The sequence below is a fragment of the Diadema antillarum genome, unplaced genomic scaffold, assembly GCF_040938485.1.
Source record: "Diadema antillarum isolate AM-2024a unplaced genomic scaffold, OU_Dant_1.0 seq00000234_RagTag, whole genome shotgun sequence".
In the NCBI taxonomy this organism is placed as follows: Eukaryota; Metazoa; Echinodermata; class Echinoidea; order Diadematoida; family Diadematidae; genus Diadema; species Diadema antillarum.
In genome coordinates this window covers 98,082-120,087 of record NW_027271283.1, presented here as the reverse complement: position 1 = coordinate 120,087, position 22,006 = coordinate 98,082, and the positions used below count along the sequence as shown (strand labels likewise).

General features: G+C 39.1%; 1 protein-coding gene across 1 annotated transcript; it reads right to left on the bottom strand.

Annotated features, from left to right (window-relative positions):
* Positions 1-236: 236 nt before the first annotated feature.
* LOC139729342 (meiosis-specific with OB domain-containing protein-like) lies at positions 237-21,611 on the bottom strand. Its single transcript, XM_071640270.1, has 12 exons — positions 21,417-21,611; positions 20,374-20,431; positions 18,921-19,052; positions 17,567-17,642; positions 16,707-16,899; positions 15,809-15,909; positions 8,025-8,080; positions 6,760-6,855; positions 5,833-5,925; positions 4,512-4,668; positions 1,075-1,264; positions 237-431 (listed from the first exon to the last, which is right to left on the bottom strand). Exons 1-12 carry the CDS (start codon positions 21,609-21,611, stop codon positions 237-239), a joined length of 1,542 nt encoding a protein of 513 aa, XP_071496371.1.
* Between the last annotated feature and the right edge of the window lie 395 nt (positions 21,612-22,006).

Genomic DNA, 22,006 nt, shown 5'->3' with positions numbered 1-22,006 from the left:
TGACGACAGATACAGTACTCTTTGCTATTTGTTTCTAACAAAATTACATCAAAATTTGACCCTCCACTTCCAAACAACGCGACTGAATAACCAATAGATCATAAAGATCAGAACTACTGTAATGCAATAATGCATGGATGTAGCTTCCACCATTGCTCACCTTCACGCGTCAAACTTTTTTTTTCCGTTTTCTAGACAACCTGTGACACCAAAGAGTGAAAATCTCGAATAAGTTATTAGACACTCTTTATGTTCCTCAAGGCCTCGTCTGGCTCAGCCTTGGTACACTGGAGGATCCTGACTACCGCAGTGGAGCCGTGGATGATACCAGGGCGTGGCTGGAGTTTGAAGTACACCTTGCATCGCTCCAACAGGTGTTGCCATTTAGTGTGTGTCAGTTGGTCCTCTGACCTCCTACCAAACTCTTCCACCTGGTCAAACATGGACGAAACTGAGAGGCTTGAATTTTTTAATTAACAAATTTTGCTGTCTGATTTTTTTCTTTCTAAAATATATTTTGTGACTGCACTTAATGTAAACTTATTGAATGAATAAAATTTGCTGAACAGCCTTATGGTAGAACTATTTTCAATGATAAAGACTTAGAAAATAAAGCTGAATAAATCTACTCTTGCGCAGATACCACTAGTATTTTTGTACTTTTTGAAATGCACACCATATCATTAATTTCCTCTTTTCCCCTTCCTGTACACTGGTTTCTGACATACAGTACGTTTTCAGTGATTACAGTACAGCTGTATATCACTTCATCATACCCAGGACCATAATTCTTTTCCTTATTTTCCTTATGGCAGTCTTTGAGAAATTTTGTTGCAGAAACCATATCTTGTTTTCAGTAAATTTGCAATTATGAATTCTACTGCATGCATATCTTAAGTAGCAGGAAAAAGAGACATCTAGGTTAAATTCATGAAATGGGCATAAAATCAGACCAAAAAAAAAAAAAGAAAAAAGCCAACTGGAAATAAAATGTCTTTTTTGCGACTTGATGCAAATGAAACTAGGAATGAAAAATCATAGACTACTGTTAAACGTAGAAGAAACGTGTCTTACTGGACATCCAATAAGTTGCTCCGCCACGGTTCCTCCCATGTATACACCCTCAATGGTCCCTGACCAGTCCGAGAGACTGACCCTCAGGTCGTATGTCAGGACTGCCTGTGACTGATCGGTGAGGGCAGCAGAGCAGTTGCTATTCAGGCAAGTCCCGGTCTCCCGGTCTACACGCCATCGGCAGCTATTACTGTTGGCAAGATATGATTCAATTATATCAAATGACATGACATGACGTGATATGACATTACGACATTTCAATCAATTTGTCTCGTGCCTTTTCCAAAAGGTATAGAATGCTTATGATTAAAGATAACAACTTTATATCAGACATCATAAACATTAGATATTATAGACCTAGAAATAAACAGACATAAATAAGATATGCACAATTCTATCTAACAACATTTGATATTGTACCATTTTTCTATTTACATAACCAAATGCGTAATATTTCAAAGTGTGGCAGACTGTTACTCAATATTACGGAATGGAGGGAAATCCTGGTGGCACAACAACATGTCACACATTCTGACACCAAAACAAATCACCACCACTAATGATGTTAAACTTAGAAGCAACGAAAAACTTTATTCTTCCATCGCCTCACACGGCATCGTCCCAGTCTCGTCTGGATCCATCTTTTTTTCCAACGTGGTCCGAACAGGCCACACCCACTTTGTACAAATGCATATTCATGACACCAAATATCAAGTGAAGGTGGAGCATTTGCCTACCTTGTGCAAATGCTGGCGGGCAGTGAAGACTATTTTTAAAGAGATAAAAATCTCACGCATGCATCTTTCAATAAAATTGATTGAATATAATCACAATTTAAGTCCTACTCATTATTCTGTATGTCACGATTAATGCGGTACCTGCTGAGATTCTGATGAACGTGATGAATTTACGTGGTCTACACAACTTGGGACATAGTTGATGATCAAGACTAAAGATTACTACGTCGATGTGTGTTCGCTTGAGCATGTCCGCGTACGGACACACACACACACACGCCCCCCCCCCCACCCCACATACACAGCAGTAGTATGAACAACCATGCATGGTAAGCAGTCCAGTGCATACTGATTTCTAATTTTACATTCATTTTTCTTTTTGTGAAGAAAAAGAAAATGAAAAAAGGAGGACAAAAACAAACTAGGTTATTGGGGTTTGAAATAATTGTACCAAATAGAAGAGTTCGAAATTTGTGTCTAGTCAAATGCACTCCGTGTTGTTACTTTGTGAAATTACAGGCCGAAGACACAAAAAGGAAACTATTCATGCCACTTTCTATATTTTAATTTTCATTGCTACCCAATTACCATGATTACACTAAAACGTAGTCCTTAGTGGGAGCGATGATTTTAGAAGGGTTTCAAGAGATGGGTTTTCTTTATACTGCAATGGACTCAATGAAAAATTTCACAGCACAGAGCGTCGTGAAACTTTGTAAATACTTTTCTACCATTAAGAAATTCACCGAGGCTTAGCTAAGGCAGTCTTTCAAAATGGAAAACGGTGGCTACGCCCAAGAGATACCAGCTTTCAATTGTGACGTACACGGTTTCAAGATATCGCCCTAGCCATTAGTTAAATTAATTGAGTTAAACACTGGATATGTAGTGATTGTCAGTGATGGGAATTCCCTGTAGCCCTCTCTCTTTCTTCCGTATGACGTCACGAGCTGGTGAGCTCGAACAATGTAGCAAAATGTATCACCCACAGCCACACACACAAATTATATGAAATATATATATATATATATATATATATATATATATATATATATATTTAAATTTAAGAAGGCCAGACGTTCAAAAACATTACGTTTGCTGAAAATCCGCTGTAAAATAGATTTTTTTTTTTTTTTTTTTTTAAATTTGAAAATCTGAATCTTGACTCTGAATCAGCTCAGGTGAAAACACACAATCTCTCTCGTATATACATATGAAGAGTTTCATCGCAAAATGGGCTCAGAGCCATTTTCAAACATTTAAAAGTGAGTCCATTATCAGATAGAACAAAATAAAACTTATTGAATGATATCTCACAAGTTGTATGACAAGAAATATTCTTTAAGTTATGATTAAAAGTATCCGATTTTATTATCTGATTTTAATCGCTTTGTAGCACGTTTAATAGCGAATTTCTCAAATTGACAAGAATGGAGATAACTCGTTTTGCTATCAAACTCTTCATATAAACATACAGTAACACTATAATGGATGCATGTGTATCATATGATTATATACACGTACACTGCAAAAAGTCCGGTGTTAAATAGTGAACACCGAGCTGGTGTTAAATTTTCGGTGCTCATTTATGGTGTTAAATTAACACCTCCGGGTGTCATTTCCAAATTTTAAACTGTTTTTTGAAGAGTTTCTTAGTAACTGCACTTCTTGTTGATTTTCAATTTAAACAAGACGATCAAGAATTTTACATTAAAATACTAGATTTTTGAAAAAATGTGAAAATAAATTTACACCAAAGTAACACCAGCTGGTGTGGTCTCTTATTGAAGCTGGACGGGTGTTAAACCATTGATATTAACACCAAAAAATATCAAATCAACACCATGTGGTGTCATTTTTTAATTAACACCAGTACAGTGTCAAAATAACACCAGGTACAGTGTCAAATTAACACCACGAAGTGTCAGGTGAACACTTTTCAACACCATCACAATGCATTTTCAACACCTGTGGGTGTGGTCCTTTATTGAAGTTTGATCGGTGTTAGATTTAACACCCGTGGTGTTAAATCTAACACCGATGTTTTTACAGTGTATGTTTCTTCTTGTACGTGTAGAAAACTGACAGAACGCGACGTTGTGAGAAAAATACACTGTAGTTTAGAAGCACTGCTGTATGGGACAATTTGGAACACCAGAATTACATCACACTTTAGCGAAACCATCTGAATGTTAAAGGTGAGTGTGTGAGTTTGCGTGCACGAGTGCGTTTTAAACTTTAATTCCTCTCCAGAAATACGTAAACTTTCGGATACCAGCTCATGTATATTATGTTGCGGTGGGTGTTTGAAAACATTCTAGTTTAAATATCAATGAGGCTAGCTGCCTGAGAGAGCTAGTTTCATTAATCAGTGTGAATTATTGTATATTTGGTATGTACTCCATACATGGCTTGTATATAATTCATTTCATGCTGTGTAAGGAGCTGACTTGATGTCAGAAACGAGCTTGCCATTAAGTATTTCTGTTTCAGGGACATTGGACAGTGCGTGTACTACGCTATGGAGCTTTCTGTTTAAATAAGCACTCAAAGCAAAGGGTTAAATTCTTGTCATTTCTAAGTTATGACCGGCTGACCTTTGTCCTGGTGTATATTTGTATATCCCTGTAGTTTCATTCATTTCAGAGGAGAGAATCTCCTACGACTATGAGCCCTTTTAGTCTTTAGTATGTATCTTACCATCTCATCGCGAGCACCCCCGAGGCCGCTCCGTCCAGATCGAAAGCCGATAAAAATGCGTAGCAGATTCCATACTCTGGCTGGCCCAGTGAAGCCGCGGTGCTGCTGGCTTTCGTCTTCAACTCATCCACGGTGTACACAGCCTGGATGCTTTGTACTGTGCGGGAGTCAGATTCAAGCAAAACAAATTCAAAGTCATTTCTCACCCTACAAAATAGTTTGAAGATGGAATACGGGAGTTTGGCCTAAATATTAATTTTTCCGGTAAACTGTGCGCTTAGAAACATCTGTATTAAGCGCCTTATAAATGTATTGTATTATTATTATTATTGTTATTATTATTATTATTATTATTATTATTATTATTATTGGGTTATGAGCGCACGTAAACAGACATATCAACTGCACAACAGTTACAAATTTCTTTCAATCTGTTATTCAATATTAGTATTCAATGATTAATCAAATTTTACGTCTGGATCAACCATGAACTTTTTACATAATTTTCTGCCTAATTGTAGCAATGCTCATAACTAATGTACTGTGACTATGGTAGAAAAATAATAGAATGAAGGTGATACAAAATTCAAAGGAGAATGTTTACAAATCATAATATATTTCAATGGCACTGTCGTCTTTTTGTACAATAATGAAGCTATGTAAATACAGACATTCAAAGAACAAAATGTATGTCCAAGTTTGTGTTTAAAAGTCAGTGCCGAACACCAATCACGATATCAGCGCAATAGTTCGCGTCGCAACTTTAAAACTGTATCACATTTGGAAGATACAATGTCCTTCTCTGGGATAGGATAGTTTGCTCGATATAGCTGAGAGACACAAGCGGTGGAAATAATGAGAAATGTAGAAATCAATACAACGTAAGTATACCTTCACAAGGCGTTGTCCCAGAAAGTAATTTTGATACGTCAAACGCAAATCTACCCACTTACACAGGGATCTATAGTTAATACATGTGTAACTCGTCGAGTAGATCACCATACAAAAACAAACAAACAAAACATTTTGTCTTTTCTTATAAAACAAAAACTAAAAAAGAAGTACACTGTCAAGCCACTGGTAAATTTAAAACAAAAATATCATGCTTATTACAAGCAAAATACCCGTACTATTTCAAATCTGGCGCAGTATCAGTAGACAGAAATGAAAAAAGAAAAGAATTAAATGAAACTTCGGCCCCATCCTATAGTTTCAAATGTATACTGGAATGATAAAACATAAACTTCATGCCAAGCTGCCCTCAAACAATAAGGAAAATAATTAAAAGTCAGAGTGATTATTTCCTAAATGTCGTACTTACAGTCAACATTGTCTTTGTTGTTGTTGTCTTCATTCTCATCATCCTGTAAGAAAGTCTTGCCATACTTGTACAGCGAGTGCGCTTCACGTGTATCTGATGGTTGAACCACAAGATCAAACCATCAGCCGTTACGCCCACCTTTCCAATTTCTCCCGTCAAGCGACAGACATGATTGATATTCAAGGAATGGGTACCTAATCAATCTAGGCATACCGTCCTCGACAATAAAGACTGTCAAATAAGTGACTAATAGAGACTGATCTTACTGCATTATTCACTTGTCTTTACAATAAATAAATTCCTCTGCTACTGTTACGATGCGAGTGTGTAGCTTTGGTGTAACAACGGAATATTCTATGGGTTGAACACAATTTAGATGAGTGTTGTTGCCTTTTTTTTTGGGGGGGGGGATGTCTGTAGGTTCAGTGTCGGTAAGTTCGAGAGATTTGTGAGTCATTTTAATGTTACCAACTTTATCTGAACTTCTTCAGTTGATTCAGCATCCATTTTTCTTCATTTTTGGCAACGCTTTTAGATTCTACATGATGCCGAGAAAACTTCTAACTATTCAGTGCCGGATATCAGATAAGCCGAGTCTGATACATTTGTACTTAATTCTAATGGGATGAATATGCAATTTATTGTTACCTAAACAATGATTATTCAGCTTTAACAGCATCATGAAATATTTGGTTTGATCCGCTTCATTACTTGGTTAAATAACATGAGAGGAAAACGAGGGAAATTATCGGCGTGTATAAGCCTATACACGTGTGAGGAGACCAGTATAAGAACATCAGCACAGGGCAGCTGTTCTCTTATCACGGGGTCTACGAGTCCAACATCAAGGATGCTCTACTTCACTGGATGAAATATGTTCCTCCTTTGAATTTGACAGTTTAAGGATCAATCATTATACTGACGTACCAGGGTTGGTGATGAAGACAGTCTTGGAATCTACAGTAGCCATCATTGTGTTGCGGAAGTCATCATACTTCACCAGCACGTCGACAGCAAAGATCACTGGGCATCGAAAGTATACAAACATAGCTAAATCAAATCTCTTTTTCGGTGAGTTCTACAATGATCATAGTACAGTGCACTCCCGTTATAACGAACACTTTTGTAACGAAATTCCGGTTACAGCGAAGTAAAAATTCAGACCGTAACATTATCCGCTCTTTTTTTTATTGCTTATTTGTTCGGTTACAACGAAACTTCGATATTACAAAAGAAAACTGCCGACTTCGTTATAACGGGAGTCCACTGTGTCTATATCTGTGTGACTCGAAGGGTTTAGAAACATGAACGGCTAAATAATAAAGTCCCGTACGGTTAAAAAGCAAAAGGTAACTAGGCCTAACAGTGACATTGGACCAGCAGATACCCATTTACAGGGATAAATGGAACCATCAAAACGCTCCTTTGATTCAATTTATGTAATTATGTAAGCACATCAAATGTTGTATAACGCGCACAACCTTTTTGTGGAGGGTGATATTGACTTATTTTACCTTGAATCGAGGCATAACGTATTCGAACCCGAAGTCAACTATGATACTGATTTCCCAACAGGCAATATCAAATGGTTTAACAGACCGGGCAATGTGAGACACTTTAATGCAGGTTATGGCAACACAGTCATGTGACATCACGTTTGAAGGATAGCAAAATATATTTGTACATGATCGAATATTACTATAGCAATGATAACACACAGTGTGTGTGAAGAAATAATTGTAGAAGATGGGTCTATATTACGTAGAAGAGAACCACATACAGAGGAACACCCACAGCCACCAACACATGTAGTACAATCATGACAATGTCAGGCACATGCCTACAAATTACACTCACGTGATTTTACCAATACCTCAAGCTCACATTCAAACAAAGACCAATACTTGTACTCAGCGTTACACTCATGATCACTCCCGTTTAATAGTAAGTCACAAATATAGGCCCTACGTATTGAACACGTAGAGAGACAAAGACACACTTTCAAAGACACACACATACACGTGCACACTAAACCAACCACTCATACTCAAATAAAAGTAAATTCCATTGCTCTACTAATCTCTCGCTCACACACACACGCACGCGCGCACACACACATGCACACACACACACACACACACATCACTCACATATTACAACAGCGATACTTCAGTAGTGTCAAGAATAAATACCTGTCTCTCTTGCCTCCCATTGTTGTTGCGCATGACTGATGACTTCTTCGTCCCAGCTTCATTGAGAAGGCAGACATAATAATTTAACATTTCGCATCATTATATTGCATGCAATGCCAAAACAGTTACTTCCTTCTGTCTTGTTTCCACGGCATTCTACTTATTTCTTAAGAATTTATTTACCGAAAGTCATGGTTTACTACCGAGAATGAAATGTCCACCTTTTTTTTTCATTCATTCATTCATTCATTCATTCATTCATTCATTCATTCATTTTTCAATTTCCAACAGAAACATCTAATATTTTTGAATTCACACAGCTGTTTGAACGCAGAATATTATTTTGTCATGTATGCTAGTACTTATAATGGATTTGCACTTTTGAAACGAATAGTCGTATTGACAAATACATCAAAGTAAATAAGTGAGTTATGCTTGATATCGCAGCTGTACACGTTATCAATTTTTGGGTTTTTTTTTTCTCAAGAATCTCGGAAATATTTTACCCCCGTAACGAAAGATATCAAACTGAAAGGAATGCATTTGCCATAATTTAGATATATGGCTCCAATGGACTGACGGATATTCATATTTCAGACTAGCGCCCTCGATCCTGTTCATAACCAGATGTTGACGCAAAAGCCTTAGACCGGGGGCCCAGAGCATTTATTCAGCTGAAAAGGGTCACACTTTTTGATGGTCTCATCATGTAAGGATGTGGCCAAGGGTCAATAAAATGAATTGCTGGCAAGTCACATCCTGTACCGTAAGCCTAGGGACCACAAAAAGGGACCCCGAAAAATGGATTTATTCAGCCGAAGGGGGTCACGGACAAAAGTTGGTGGATATTGTTCCTTTGGGTGTACTTATCATGAAAACAGCAATGCCAGCTATCTTATCCTGTACGGGGCCCCAGACAGTAGCCCCAAAGGGCCCCACAAATATGGTGTTATTCAGCTGAAAAGGGTCACGGCTAATTTCTTTTGCAATGGAAGTAGTTCCCATCAGAGATATCCAAAACACCAATGCCAGCTAGTTTATCCTGTACGGGGCCCTAGACAGTAGCCCCAAAGGGCCCCACCCCCCATAGGCCTACGTACAAACACACACAAACATTGATTTTATTCAGTTAAAAAGAGTCACGGCTAATTTCTTTTGCAATGGAAGGAGTACCAATCAGAGATATCCAAAACACCAAAGCCAGCTATTTCATCCTGCACGGGGCCCCAGACAGTAGCCCCAAAGTGCCCCACCCCCTATAAGCCCTACGTACAAACACACACACACACACACATTTACTTTATTCAGCTGATAAGAGTAACGGCTAATTTCATTTGCAATGGAAGGAGTATACCCATCAGAGACATACAAAACACCAAAGCCAGTTATTTTGTCCTGTACGGGGCCCCAGACAGTAGCTCCAAAGTGCCCCCCTCCCCCCAACACACATACTCACACAATAGTTTCATTCAGCTGAAAAAGGGTCACGGCTAATTTCTTTTGCAATGGAATTAGTACCCATCAGAGAAATCAAAAATACCAAAGCCAGTTATTTTATCCTGCATGGGCCCCAGACTGTAGCCCCTGACAGTAGCCCCAAATTGCTCCCTTACCCCCTCCCCCTCCCCCCCCCCCCCCCACACACACACATTGATTTTATTCAGCTGAAAAGGGTCACGGCTACTTTCTTTTGCAATCAGAGATATCCAAAGCACTAAAGCCAGTTATTTTATCCTGTACGGGGCCCCAGACAGTAGTCCCAAAGTGCCCCCTACACACACACACACACACACACACACACACACACACACACATATATATATATATATATATATATATATATATATATATTGGTTTCATTCAGCCGAAAAGGGTCACGGCTAATTTCTTTTGCAATGGAAGTAGCATCCATCGGATATCAAAATACCAAAGTCAGATATTCTATCCTGCTCGGGGTCCCGTACAGTAGCTCCAAAGTGTTTTGCTTTATTCTCTTTATTGTTTGCATCTCTTCTTCTTAAATATGCGCTCCTTCGTCTTCATTTTCGCGACAACGACAACGCGTCCTCCTCATCATCATCAGTTTTGCTGTTCTGGCAAACATTTTCCAGCGTATCGGCTACATTCGATTTTAGAGCGGCGAGAGTGGAAGACGTGCATAATTGAGTCTGGGAAAGAGTAGGAACAGCGTAGCTAAAGTGGCCAACAGCGTTATCGAAGCAGGAATGAAGCGTCGTAGGAACAGGCCTTGATTTTATACGAGAGTAGAGAACTTAGTGAGAGCGTCGTTAAAGCGGGAAGGTCGTGCTTTGATCAAGAAAACGGCGCAGCAGCGGGACCATGTCGTCGGTGTCTAGTTTAGACTATATTTCCCGTTCTTGTGCCGCTGTTACTACGGTTAGAAAAACCTGGAATTGTTACGCTCATCTCGCGGTATTTACACTGTCACTGCTCTCTCCCCGTTTGAGCTACGATTCAAAATAGGTCAATCTTGATGGGGAGATGAGGAAGAAATTTTGAACCAGTTCAAAATTTCTTCCCGATCTGTAAAATTGCCAGATCCAACCCCATCACCCAAACGCTGCTGCTACGATGCTCCCGGTCCCCGTACACTTTTGCCGCTCTCTCCCGATCTGACAGATTGAATAGATCGGGATGCAGATCTTGATAGTGGAATTACGTGTGGGGACACTTTAGGAACACTCCGTGGGGCCCCGTACAGCTATATAACTAGTTTCGGTGTTTTTGATACCTCCTTGAGTACTACTTCCATTGAAAAAGAAATAACAGCAGTGATTCTTTTCACTTAGAATAAAATAATACGGGAGCACTTTCCAGCTACTGGCTGGGGGCCCCTTAACTGGATGGGTTTGTGTTTTACGTATCTCAGCTGTTGATTCCACTGCCAAGGAAAATAGGCATACATGACTCTTTTCACCTAAAAACAATTAATTCATATGGAGTGGGAATACCTTGGGGCTTTACCTGTCAAGGGCCCTGCATCCGGGCCAATATCGCACCTCTTTTAATCGAATTCTTTAATATTGAATTAAATTTAGCAAAAATTTCGCCTAGATGACATGGTAGTTCAATGTCATATTAATCTCTTCATGCAAATTTATTTTGAAACATTCACATTACCTCTAACCTTATTCTAAATAACACTTTTTCAACTGAAATCCATATATAAGACAAGTACCATTCCAATATCCGTTCATTCATAAATTCATAATGATATAGTCACGTGATTACATGCTGCGCTCGTTCATTCAAATTGATTTCTGGCCATCTAATTTAACATGTTCTACAGTCAATTAAACAGATATGTTCATGCTTGGCCTCTTTCCTTATTTTCTTTCGTCGTAGTTATTGTTTTGTAAGCATCATAGCATTTCATGTTTTCGTATTCTTTTAAGAGACTTTGACACCATTTTTTTTTTACGTGCTTTTCGAATCCAAAGAAGTAAGAAGCCACAAATTATCTGGCCGTTACGAGCGCTTTATTACGAGCGGTCGGCCAGTTCCAAGAAGTAAAGGTTATGATCCTCAAATGTTTTTTTTTAGATAATTCTTTCTATGTCTTCTAGAGATATACGTCTGTATCTATTGTGCTGTCATGACTATAAAAATGAAGTTAATCTGCATTACTGGTACACGTATAGGCCTATAATGACATGTATATGAAAGAGAAGGAGCGTTACCAGTCTGGTTACAGAACAACCAAATCCAGTTATACTAGATCAATATGATACATTTACTGCTTTATAACAGTAATTTATAGATGAAACGAAAACACACATAGAAAGACATGTTAAAATGATCTGAAACAAAGAAATAGCATGATTTGAATTTGAATGAACACGTTTGGAATTTGTCTGTCTTTCGCGAAATTTAATGACTGAAATACCCTTTTCGGCAAGTCAAGGCGAATTTGAATGAACGTAGGGTACCAGCCAATTTGAATACCCATTTTACGAATTCGAACCTTCTATCAAATGAACCAACAAAAGTGCGAAATTGGCTGGGAAAACCTAACTGGCTTTGATGTTTTGGGTATCTATGATGTAAACTAAGGCCTACTTCGATTGTAAAAGAAAAACAACTATGACTCTTTTCAGCTAAATGATGTCATAATAATTATGTGGGGGAGGGGCACTTTATGGCTACTGTAACCTGGGCCCAGTACAAAATGAAATGACTGGTTTTCGTAATATCGTCATCTTGGTTGTGCACCATGCAGAAGTATGCTTCCTTTGCAAATTTCTTGAGTGTTTTGCTACTGTAACCTATGGGACCCCGTATACAGGATAAGATGACTTGCTTTAGTGTTTGTGATATCTCTGTTCAGTAGGCCCTGATATCAACGTTACAAAAGAATTTGTAAATCTGGGGCTCTGTGCAGGATAGAATAACTAGCCTTGGTGTGTTGAATATCTCTGATAGGTACTTCTTCCAGTGCAAAAGAAATTACCCGTGTTTGGGGCTATAACTGGCTTTGGTATTTTGGATATCTCTGATGGGTACTACTTCCATTGCAAAAGAAATTAGCCGTGACCCTTTTCAGCTGAATGAAACTAATGTGTGTGTGTGTGTGTGTGTGTGTGTGTGCGTGTGTGTGTGTAATGTGGAGGGGGGCACTTTGGGGCTACTGATGATGATTAGGAGGAGGAGGACGCGTTGTCGTTGTCGCGAAAATGAAGACGAAGGAGCGCATATTTAAGAAGAAGAGATGCAAACAATAAAGAGAATAAAGCAAAACACTTTGGAGCTACTGTCTGGGGCCCCGTGCAGGATAAAATATCTGACTTTGGTATTTTGATATCCGATGGATACTACTTCCATTGCAAAAGAAATTAGCCGTGACCCTTTTCGGCTGAATGAAACCAATATATATATATATATATATATATATATATATATATATCTGATGGGTATACTTCCATTGCAAAAGAAATTAGCCGTGACCCATTTTGGCTGAATGAAACTAATGTGTGTGTGTGTGTGTGTGTGTGTGTGTGTGTGTTGGGGGGTGCACTTCGGGGCTACTGTCTGGGACCCCGTACAGGATAAAATAACTGGCTTTAGTGTTTTGGATATCTCTGATGAGTATGCCTACTACTTCCAATTGCAAAAGAAAGTAGCCATGACCCTTTTCAGCTGAATAAAATCAATGTGTGTGTGTGTGGGGGGGGGGGGGGGGGGGGGGGAGGAGGGAGCAATTTAGGGCTACTGACTGGGGCCCCGTGCAGGATAAAGTAGCTGGCTTTGGTATTTTGGATATCTCTGATGGGTACTACTTCCATTGCAAAAGAAATTAGCTGTGACTCTTTTCAGCTGAATGAAACTAATGTGTGTGTGTGTGTGTGTTGGGGGGGGGGGGGGAAGCTCCTTTGGGGCTATTGTCCGGGGCCCCGTACTGGATAACATAACTGACTTTGGTGTTTTTGATATCTCTGATGGGTACTCCTTCCATTGCAAATGAAATTAGCCGTGACTCTTCTCAGCTGCACGAATGAAATCAATTTTTGTGTGTGTTTGTACGTATGGCCTATGGGGGGGGGGGGCACTTTGGGGCTACTGTCTGGGGCCCCGTACAGGATAAAGTAGCTGGTATTGGTGTTTTGAATATCTCTGATGGGAACTACTTCAATTGCAAAAGAAATTAGCCGTGACTCTTTTCAACTGAATAAAATCAATGTTTGTGTGTGTTTGTACGTAGGCCTATGGGGGGTGGGGCCCTTTGGGGCTACTGTCTAGGGCCCCGTACAGGATAAAATAGCTGGCATTGGTGTTTTGGATATCTCTGATGGGAACTACTTCCATTGCAAAAGAAATTAGCTGTGACCCTTTTCAGCTGAATAACACCATATTTGTAGGGCCCTTTGGAGCTACTGTCTGGGGCCCCGTACAGGATAAAATAGCTGGCATTGCTGTTTTCATGATAAGTACACCCAAAGGAACAATATCCACCAACTTTTGTCCGTGACCCCCTTCGGCTGAATAAATCCATTTTTCGGGGTCCCTTTTTGTGGTCCCTAGGCTTACGGTACAGGATGTGACTTGCCAGCAATTCATTTTATTGACCCTTGGACACATCCTTATATGATGAGACCATTAAAAAGTGTGACCCTTTTCAGCTGAATAAATCTTCTGGGCCCCCGGTCTACCTGGTTCGGAGTGTTCATGGCGGATTGTACACGTGACAGAGCGGTGGCCTGCAAATGGCAGCCAAGAAACGGAACGCTGAGCATAGAAAAACTTATGGAGACAAATTCATCTCCCTATCTAACCTTGATAGGAATAAATAGCGAGTCCTTGTGCCCCCAGAGATCTAATTTAGTTTATCAAATCACCAATTGTAAGAAATGTCAAAACAAGGCATTACATCAAGAAGTTGGCACGCGACGTTCTCGTTCGCTCTTCACACAGGGATAGTGTGGACACAGGGGAGGCTAATGTCTATTAGTTAAAATGAAATAAAAAAGCTGTACTGCCTACACTGGTGAAGAGAATGAAGGTCTTCAAGGACATTAATAGCAAAAGAAGGTGCTTGAGAGGCGTGACAGCGTTAGGATTTTCGCCATCTAACCTTTTCGTTTTGAACGCCACGTTCCTATTATATGTTTTCATCGCGAACTTTGTCTGAACTGCAAACCAACGACGATTGAACGAGCAAGGCAACATAATTAAGACTGCAGTAATATAAAATAGTTCTCTTCTGTGGTCTATAAGTCTATGTGCGAGTTTAAACAATACGTTGAATGAACAAGGGGAGGGGAAGGAGAGAGAGAGAGAGAGAAAGAGATTGGACAAGGACAGGACAAAAAGGATGACATGCGTGTACTAAAAGTGACAAAAAATGGCGAATTACTTGTATACACTCAGTAATATTTACTGCTTCTTCCTTTCCTTCCAAGGATTTCTTCTTGTCTATCGGTCTCATTTATATTGCCGCGTCGTTAATTTGCTTCAATTCACATCTTCATCAGTGCCTTCAAGGTTGCATAATTCAATACATTGACCATTTGCAATAATTTTATATCAGAATTGGTTGATGTGGCAACACAGCAGTAGTCATGGTTTGCATCAAGTATAGCCGCAACTGCATCAATCAGACTTGTTGCAGTATCAACAGCAATAGAAGTTCAGTTCAGTTCAGTGGTTGTAGTGGTAATGGTAGCAGTGCCTTTGTTTGTGTGAGTTATAGGAGAAGTTGTACTGGTCTATCATTTTGGTCTACTATCTTACAGCTGTACATTCTCATTGGCTGCACACAACGTAATTGATCTATTAAAGTCTGATGTCATGATTTAAGAAGTTTTATTTTTCTCTGAATTCTGATTCTATAGGTCGGCAGACCTATTCATATCACAAAGCTAGTGGTGTTAAATAACGATTTACCGATACAATCACAAAGATCTTACCCCTTTGGATAGATGTGTTTATAAAGCGCATTTTCCATGGGCTATCTAATACGTTTCATTAGGATGGGCTTTTATTCTTATTACCATAGTGGTGGTAGTAGATGTATAAGAATATGTAAAGTTGTCATTGCAAAATACAGCATAGGAATTGTAGTAGAAGAATATGAAGCAGGAAGAGTACCAGTAATAGCAGTAACATTGAAACATAAGTGGGAACTTTTTGCGGTATTTGCGAATTTCCTCCATTAACCCGTTACCCTCCAGAACCCCGGTAGATCTCATATACTGCATACGGGGACAATACACATGTTCGTCGGAAAGGGTTAAATCTCTTCTGACTACACGTTGCGAATGACTTACATGACGAGGGGAAAAGTGGTACACGTGTCATCAAACAGGGTGACCTCACATCTCTTGGTCTCTCTGCCTTCTTTCGTCACAATGTCCTTCGCAATTCCGACCTGGTGTAAAGTGTGAGGTCAACAAACTATATAGTCATACTGTGCACTCCCGTTATGACGAACACTGTTAAAACAAAATTCCTGTTACACGGAAGAACAAATATAGGTAAAAAAAAAATTATTATCTACATTACATACTTACACACAATTTTGACTGGAGGAAATCCTTCTCTTTCAAGATTTTGGAAGCAAGCCTGCTTTGCAGCTATGATGTCACAGAATCATGCAGGTAAATTAGAGACGATTGATTGTACGAGCCTGGTATTTGAACGTCGCTGGAAGTTATGTGATTGTGTCTTAAATTGGTGCAAATACCTTCATTCCATGGCTGGTGTGATCTACAAACGTGTTTTGTTTGTCTTTAGGTTTGATTTTACTTTTTATTTAAGATAAGTAATACTTAATACAAGAAACAGAGTGGCGCTATGTATATATCTAAGCAATTCAGGGCCCCGTTTTATTAAAAGATATAATCGATTGTAAATTCCCTTACCACACAGGCTGCCTTGGACTTATGATAGAAATCAGCTAAATAGTGAATTATAACTCTTCATAAAACAGGGCCCAGATATTGTAACGTGTAAACTAAGTCAGATTAATACACAATAGGTCATTTTGTTCTCTTCGTTTCATTTATTTTATTCCAACAAAAATGTAATTTTACCAAAACATTTGAATACGTGTTATACAAAATCAGTACGTGTACCATAATGTGATGAAAAAACTGAAAGCTATGTTGTCAAATGGTTGTGATTTTCATGACAAAAACAGGGCATTAGATTTGAGTGAAGTGTTACCTTTTTCACCAGTGCAAGAAGGTTGATATGTTCTCTGTGTAGGTTCTGTCCATTAGCCAGGACATCTCCGAGTGTGTAGTAATCCGCGCTGTCCCTTATCGGTGTGTGCTGGAGAGCACCCAGAGACTCAACAGGCCAGCCATCGTAAAGGTTTAGCTTTGAGTATCTTTCGCTCACCGTTAGCTGGAAGGCACTACGAACCCAAAACAATGTGGGATGGAAATGACTTTCTATCCCTGCACTTTCGATAAAATGATAAATCTCTGACTCAGGTCAAACGTCTTGCCATATTTTCGAAATTCTTAAGCCTTGTGCGATATTGGATAATGCTTGTAAGTAAAACTTAGATACTCAGAGGGTATAATGCATAACATATGAATTGATTAATATGCCTTTTTTGGGGTGTTTTTTGGAAACTTAACATTTCATATTTCCCACAAAACGCGAGGCTTTGCCAAGAAGACTTATCATTTACAGACAGCGTCATAAATTTGTATAGGTTATTAAAGAATAAGTGAGAACCGTACACCTGACACATCTTTAACCCATTTGAAGCGGGAATGTAGGAGAGTAGCCTACTGCATGTGCAAAGGCTATGGGTATATCTCGCTGGGAACGGAGTAATAATTAAATAAAATAATGATATTACATCTTATTTTTCCGGAGTTCCCTTCTTATCTCAATTTGTGATTTACCACGACACGCAAAATGGCGGGGCTTTCCCTCGAAGATTCTCACTGAGAGAAATATCTCGTATGTGAAATAACATAACAATCTTGCTCCACTTTGGTCCGCAGTGAACCCAAAGCTACAGGAGGTTGTTTAAATGTTAGCACGGACAGTACCTCATGTATTCTTACCTCGGGGTCCAGGGATGATAGCGCTCTTCGATCTCACTGTTTGATTTGGTTCTCACTTGGGGGTTGGTTATTTCAACTTTAAAGTAGAAGAGAAGACACAACAATCATGAAATCGGCACTGGAATGCTCAAACACACACATCAATGCAGGTTCTTATTTGCACATGTACTTGCAAGATTGTGGCATTATTGGTTAATGTCTTGTCTCTGTGTGAAGTTTTTGACGTTATCGTAATTGTAATGTTTGGGGGATCGAATCTGCAGATATGTCATGGCAGTAATATCTCTATTAAAAAAAGAAGAAGAAACTCCACAACCTCTCGTTACGAAAACAACAACAACAGCAACAACAGAACACCCAACAACGGCAGTCCCTAAACAAATGATAATAGGCAGCCACAGTATGCAAATATGGATTCCTTAATTTATCTTAGGTAGATATGAAACGTTTGCAAGAGTTCTCCATTTGCGGTACATACAGTCCCGACAGCCGAAGCAGATTCTTCCAGGGGAGATTAACAGGTTGTTATAGTGTAGGCGTACATATCATAAAGTACTAAGTACCAGTAGATGTCACTACTTTTAGTAAATCTATTAAACCCCATAATAACTGATCTCTTAAAGTTAGCAAAGGCGTATTAGTTGAACACTTGTTTAGTCTTCTTTTTCTTCTTATTCGTTTGATTTTGATTTTACATTTTGTGAAATGATATTTTCCCAACGCCATGGAATACTGTCTTACTTCGTACACAATTTTAGAAAATGGGATGGCTGGAATATTCATGTAAGAGGTAAAATCTCATTTGAATCGCTAAATAAACTCTTGCGGTGGCTTACTGAGTTATAGTCCTTCTACTTTTCATATGACGCCACAAAGTTGAACATAATTATATATTCCTTGCTTAGTTTTACCGATTAATTTCCTCTCGTTTCTTCCCTTTTCAGAGCAGATTTTGGTTAAAGTGCTGTATTGGAACACATACCCAGGGTGGTCCACAACTTGAAATTTTAGCATGTTGCAAGCTCAGAATCTGAGAATATTGCAGAAATTGAATATGTGCAGAGCGCACACTATGAGTACATAGTACGCAATATTTTGCTGCTTATCTCTCTTTGTGCTGCTTACATTCAATGTTCTCTCTCATGTTTTGCACACAAATATCTAAAGTACCTGGTAGTTTGATGTTTCTTATGTTATGCACATGTTTTGCACATTTTTGAATACTTTTACTTTGAGCTTGTTGCAAATTCTTGAGGATGTTGCATAGCATGTTGCTGGCTTTTTAGGATGTTGCACAAGAATTTTAGCATGTTGCAGCGACATGCTAAAACCCCTCGTGGACCACCCTGCATACCCAGGTCCCCTATGCAGAACTTGTCACCCAGGCCTTGAATGTGTTCACGGGATCCCCAGCAGGTAGCATTGATGAAGTCGACCGGGGAGTCTCGAAGGGTGAAACTTAGCACGGACCGGTCAGTACCGGGGCCTTTGAAGAGCAAACGGGTAGACAAAACATACAAAGCGATGAAAGGTTGTACCTCCCGTTTATTAATGCCAACCTCTTGCTAGCTATCATTGGAATTCCTAACGCAGAATGGGAGGGATCTCAGGAATGGTGAGGAAAATCAACTGGTCAGGGGGGCATTTCATGAAGCATTTGTCCGACAAAGTTGTCGGACAAATTTGCTCTCAGCCAATCAGATGCAAGGATTTCAGTAGCTTGTAACAGTTTGTCAGAAAAATATCCGACCAAACTGCTTCATGAAATGCCCCCCCAGGAGTCTAGAAGAACAAAAGCAGGTTTTGTGGGATTTACATTCAGTTTCTGTAATGAAAATCTCACCGTCACCCCGTCATCCAAACCGAACACTTTTACTTCTAAAGCGTGAGAGTGAAATAAAATTCGTTCTGTTGTGAGAAATCTTGTGTTTCAATGAAAACACAATGAAAACACGGCAGGGGGGGTTTCTATCGCAATAGTATGGAATCAACTCTATTGGTGACATTCTCAATTTTTCGCTAGAATCTTTGCAGAAATTACAATATGATAGTCACAAGAACTTTTCCTTTGCCGTAAATTACCCAATGGAGAATTTCCCTACAGAAAACTCGATTTCATAAATTGACACGGACAAGATGAGTGTGATAAAGCAGAGATATCAGTATAAGCTGATTAGATTCGGACAGAAAGTACTAACATATTGTGCGACTTTTAAGTTTTACACATTTTCGGAAAGAGTGTCCGGAAAAAAAAAGACGCATTTCCAGTTATATAGCCAATATTTTCACCTTAACCACTCTCAAACTGGTTCAGCTTTTGTACTTTTTTTTTGTCAGTCATTGTCAGGTGATTGTCAATGATTAATTGGTAACTGTTATCACCTTCCCTTCAAAAGCTATCGTTGACAAACTGTTACAATTCTTAAACGGATTAGGACATCAATTTTCTTTCGCTATAACAAATCGAAATTTCGTTATATGAGAATAAATAAACATTAAAAGACAGAGCGGATAATGCTTCGTTGTACCCGTAATTTTGTTATGACTTTGTTTGTTATAACGGGAATACACGTACTCCACTAAACTTGCATGCACATGACTGTGACCAATGTCAATGTTTTGGATTAACAAGTGAGACCTTTTCTATCCCTTTAATGTCCACTCTTGATTAGTATTTCACTGTTTGTTTGATATTTCATCTTCTCATTTATCGTAGTCAACTGAACACAGTGTGCATGTTACTTCACACAAATAACAAGGTAGAAGAGATGGTGAAAAAGAAAACAAAAGTAATAAAGACTGCTCACTTGTCTTGCTTGGCACTTTTCTCGGATGCTGCTTAGCAATCACAAGCCCAACCACTGTCTGCGTGTGTGAACATCGGTAGAGAAATCGGAGGTGAGATGTGTTGGATGAAGTGAAAGAGATTAGAAACGAAATAAGTCTACATGCTTACTCTTTCCGTGTAGTGGAACACAATTTCATTTCTTTGTCGCTGCAATAAGTCTTTCAAACGTTTTAATAAATACAAGGAAAGTGGAATTCTAAGTTAGCATTTTAATGTTTATTCAAGCTGCGTTTATCAGGATGCCACTCACGATGACAGCCCAGGACCAGGTACTATATCCTTAGATGATAATGATAATGATGAAACAGTATTTATCTCGCGCCATTTATCAGTAAAAAGCATTGTAACACTCTGACAGACAAGTAAGTTATTGTCTTTGACTCAATCTTTACTTAATAATTCTTTATGATACTTTTACTGCATTTCTTTTTTTTTTTTCTATTTTTCAATATCATTACATGTACCGTGGTACCTATGCCGGCTAACGGAAAGTCATTCCGCATCATCACAAGCGTGAGCTAGCTCAAGAAATTTTAATAGACACTAAATCATGTTTAAGATTATAAAATGTTAAATGGAAATATTTCCTTACAAGCACTGAAAATAACATACATTGTATTTGTTCCATGACTTTTCAAGTAGATCTAGAAAAACTTTCTAGACCTAGATTTAGGAGAAATAGATTATAGTTTAAATGCTGAAACGCATAGGGGGATCTAGTGAGCTGGCAAACAATATACCTTTTTAATTCATGACTGCAATTGGATTAATTAGACACTAATGAATATTGATGTGATTTGGTCCAAATCATTTTCACTCCAGCTAGATTCTAGATGATCATCTAACTATACACAGCCCAGTCGCTGTATATGATTGTTCTCACAGCGTCTGGATGGGCTGGATGATCATCATGCTTACTTCTATGAATGATTGAAAAAAAAAATAGCGCCATGCTAAATGAGACAGCAAGGAGCTTAATTTGCCTCCAACTTTCCAGCTTACCACATTGGTCGAGTGGGCGGTAAGATCCTTTAGGTGCACTCTCTCCCCTCCCCCTCCAGCACCGACCTCAACTCCTAGCACTCGATCCCCTGCTCGTCTTCCTGATGAGGTCGATGGAACTTGACCGATGGGCGTCCCGTCGGGCCACGTGCTCTGAGAACCAAAGTCGCCTCCAATGTGCCCTGACCAAGCCATTGCCTGAGTAGATTTTTAACTGGAAACGTTCTAATAAACCGTAAGTACGTCCATACATGTAGGAAATTAAATGGCCCGATCGTAGCTCTTTCAAATTTTAATTCCTTTCAGAGAAAGCTCTGGTGGGTATAATTGATAACATTCATACCTGCGGACTGCTATTCTCAGTCTTATTTAGTAAGTACATACTTCAGGGTCGGCGGAGCGTTTTCAAACGTGCGGGGTGGGGGTGGGAGGAAGGGGACCACCTCCGGGCTTCATAAGCTGACAAGCAAAAAAAAAAAAGAAAAAAAAAAGAAAAGTCTTCAGCGCAACTCTCCTCTCTGCCCTTCCACTTCCGGATTTCTTCAGCTGTCATGCGAAAAAAAAGAGAACATTTAGCTCATCTTTCTCCT

Coding starts and splice junctions, on each gene's coding strand:
- LOC139729342 (XM_071640270.1), bottom strand. CDS start 21,611: ATGGCTTGGTCAGGGCACATTGGAGGCGACTTTGGTTCTCAGAGCACG. Junction 19,053..20,373: donor AAAAGTGCCAAGCAAGACAA/GTGAGCAGTCTT, acceptor TGCTCTTCAAAG/GCCCCGGTACTGACCGGTCC. Junction 6,856..8,024: donor ATGGGAGGCAAGAGAGACAG/GTATTTATTCTT, acceptor TTCGATGCCCAG/TGATCTTTGCTGTCGACGTG.